A 2280-nucleotide genomic window follows, 5' to 3' on the forward strand; every position below is an offset into this window, starting at 1 on the left:
GGCATTAAAATGAAGAATGACAGAGGAAGCAAAAACTGTCACTTCACTGAAAACTTAAATAAGAGCTTAAATAATGAAAATTCAGAGTCCACTCACATGCCACTCAGAACAAACCAAGAATAGTAACTATTATTGATGTCTAAATTCTCTACAAGTTCCCATATAGAAAATGCTACTGAAATCAGAAGAAAAATATTTCAAAAACGAATGGAAAAAAAACTACGGTCATCCACATACATGAGACATTTAAAATGTACTTGAGCACGTCAATATTTATGTAACAGATATAAAAATATAAAGTTATTTCTTTACCATATAAATTTGTTATTTGTGTAATGTAGTGTAATTACTGCCACAATTAAATTAGTTTTAGATCTTGTCATTATGTTCAACTTTGCTCAAATTTTATGCAAAATAAATTCCAAGGGTGGCTCCGTAGTGTAATGGTTAGCACATCTGCTTTACACGCAGAAGGTCTTAGGGAAAATTCAAGAGGGTAAAAATATAGAAACTATTTGCAGGTGTGAAAGCAAATACTACTGAACTAAGGAACCTAAAGGAAGAGGTGGGCCAAGAGCCCCGAGGAAGGAGGTACTGAGTCAGGACTTATTATTCCTCCTCTCCCCAGGTGTGCCTATGCAGCAATGCCACTGGTGGTCCCACATCCTCATATGTGTGCATGCTCATCTGTTCTTTTTTTTTCTTGTGGTAAAACTGGCATACAAGGTTATATAAACTTTAGGTGTACATTATAACTCAATAAATTTTATACACATCTTTTCTTATTCATCGATCCTCCCTGTTTTCATATCAATAGCCTGCCATTTCTTAACAGATCAAATTAAGAGAGAAATCCTAATATCAAATAATTTTTCATAAAATATTAACAGCTACACCTGGTAAGCATTTTACTTACCTGCTTTGTCTTCATCCTCAGAATCAGAATCAAAATATATATCATCATAGTACTTTGTCACAGCTGTTGCAACTTTCCCATTTCCTGAGGAAGACTCTGTTCAAACATTAACGGAAATACACAGTCTAAACCATCCATAACCGACAAGAAAAAACTCCATATATTCTTCCATTACCTCAAATAATTTATCAACTCATTTCCAATGTCATTTGAATGGCAAAACACTTCCACATTATTGACTTACTGGATATGTGCCCTGTGCATTACAGAGAACTGCCCTCCTTGAGTAAATGTTCCAAATCATGAAATTATTTTTGCCTCCCTACCCATAAATCTAATTAAATAAAACGGCTGTAATTTCAGGTTGCCAGCAAATGTATCTCTACCTTTCAGCCATGAAGTATACTGTGGAGAACAAAGAATAAACATCTCATTTTAAAGAGACTTTAAGGAAAAAGAGAATAAGAGCCCTACAAAAAGGCAGGGAAAATGAGTCAAGGACACATTTTTCCCCTCTTCAGTTATGCCTGATGCCATGACATTACCTATACTTATGTCATCATAAGCCTGCATCCCTAATTTTTCCTCTTAATTAATATCCACTTTTGACTTTATTATTATCATATACGCTTTCATTCTTAACAGTTAATACTTGGCATATCAACATGGAAACCAATGCCAAGGAGTCCTACTTTTGCAAATCAGTTTTCAGGTCAGATTTATTTTACATAAACACCAAGTATCAAAATGAAATATGTTTCATTACTTATTAAAATGAGACAGGAATTTGTGATGACACGTCAATCTACCATATCAGTACTATGTAACTCTAAAAATACTTCTTTAAGCCTGTCTTTTTTTTTAATCCTGAGGTAAAAGTTACAGAAGGAAATCATGCAAGAAAACAGTGCTAAATAATTTCTTTCAAACAATACAGGACACTTCTTCACCAGTCATCAAAGAAAAATATGCTCAAGTTGTCAAACACATTTATTCATTCACACAGTAAATATTTAGTTAGCACCTACTGAAAGTCCTGGAGACACAAGAGAGCACAAATAAGGTTCTTGTTCATATGGAGCTTTAAAAAATATCTATATAAAAATCTAACTAAGTTTACCTGTTTCCAGAGAGGATAACTTGTCTTCCATTGTTTTTATGGTGGAATTTAATTCGGCTTCCATTTCTTTTTCAAATTCATCTTCACTAGATGATTCACTTTCTCCAGTAAGACATTCTCTGATGAGTTTTCGTTTTTGGTCGGGAGTTCCATGTAAAAGCACATCCACTTCATCTTCAGAACTGGTATACATTTAAATCATAAAGAATGTGAATATTAAAGAATTAAAATAACTTACAACTCC

The 2280-nt window shown here is 33.5% G+C and overlaps 1 protein-coding gene across 2 annotated transcripts in view; it reads right to left on the bottom strand.

The window, feature by feature from the left end:
- EAPP (E2F associated phosphoprotein) overlaps window positions 1-2247 on the bottom strand; it is a 12254-nt gene extending 10007 nt beyond the window's left edge. The window contains exons 1-2 of one of the 2 annotated variants that reach the window (XM_023523219.1): window positions 2037-2246; window positions 917-1012 (exon numbers count right to left, since the gene is read on the bottom strand). In XM_023523219.1, coding sequence (XP_023378987.1) covers window positions 917-1012; window positions 2037-2229 — 289 coding nt within the window. In that variant the 5' untranslated portion in view covers window positions 2230-2246. Of the gene's footprint in view, window positions 1-916; window positions 1013-2036 lie in introns of both variants that reach the window. The other variant, XM_023523220.1, reaches the window with a different exon arrangement.
- Window positions 2248-2280: the final 33 nt, after the last annotated feature.

The sequence above is a fragment of the Pteropus vampyrus genome, unplaced genomic scaffold (assembly GCF_000151845.1).
Source record: "Pteropus vampyrus isolate Shadow unplaced genomic scaffold, Pvam_2.0 Scaffold384, whole genome shotgun sequence".
NCBI lineage: Eukaryota > Metazoa > Chordata > Mammalia > Chiroptera > Pteropodidae > Pteropus > Pteropus vampyrus.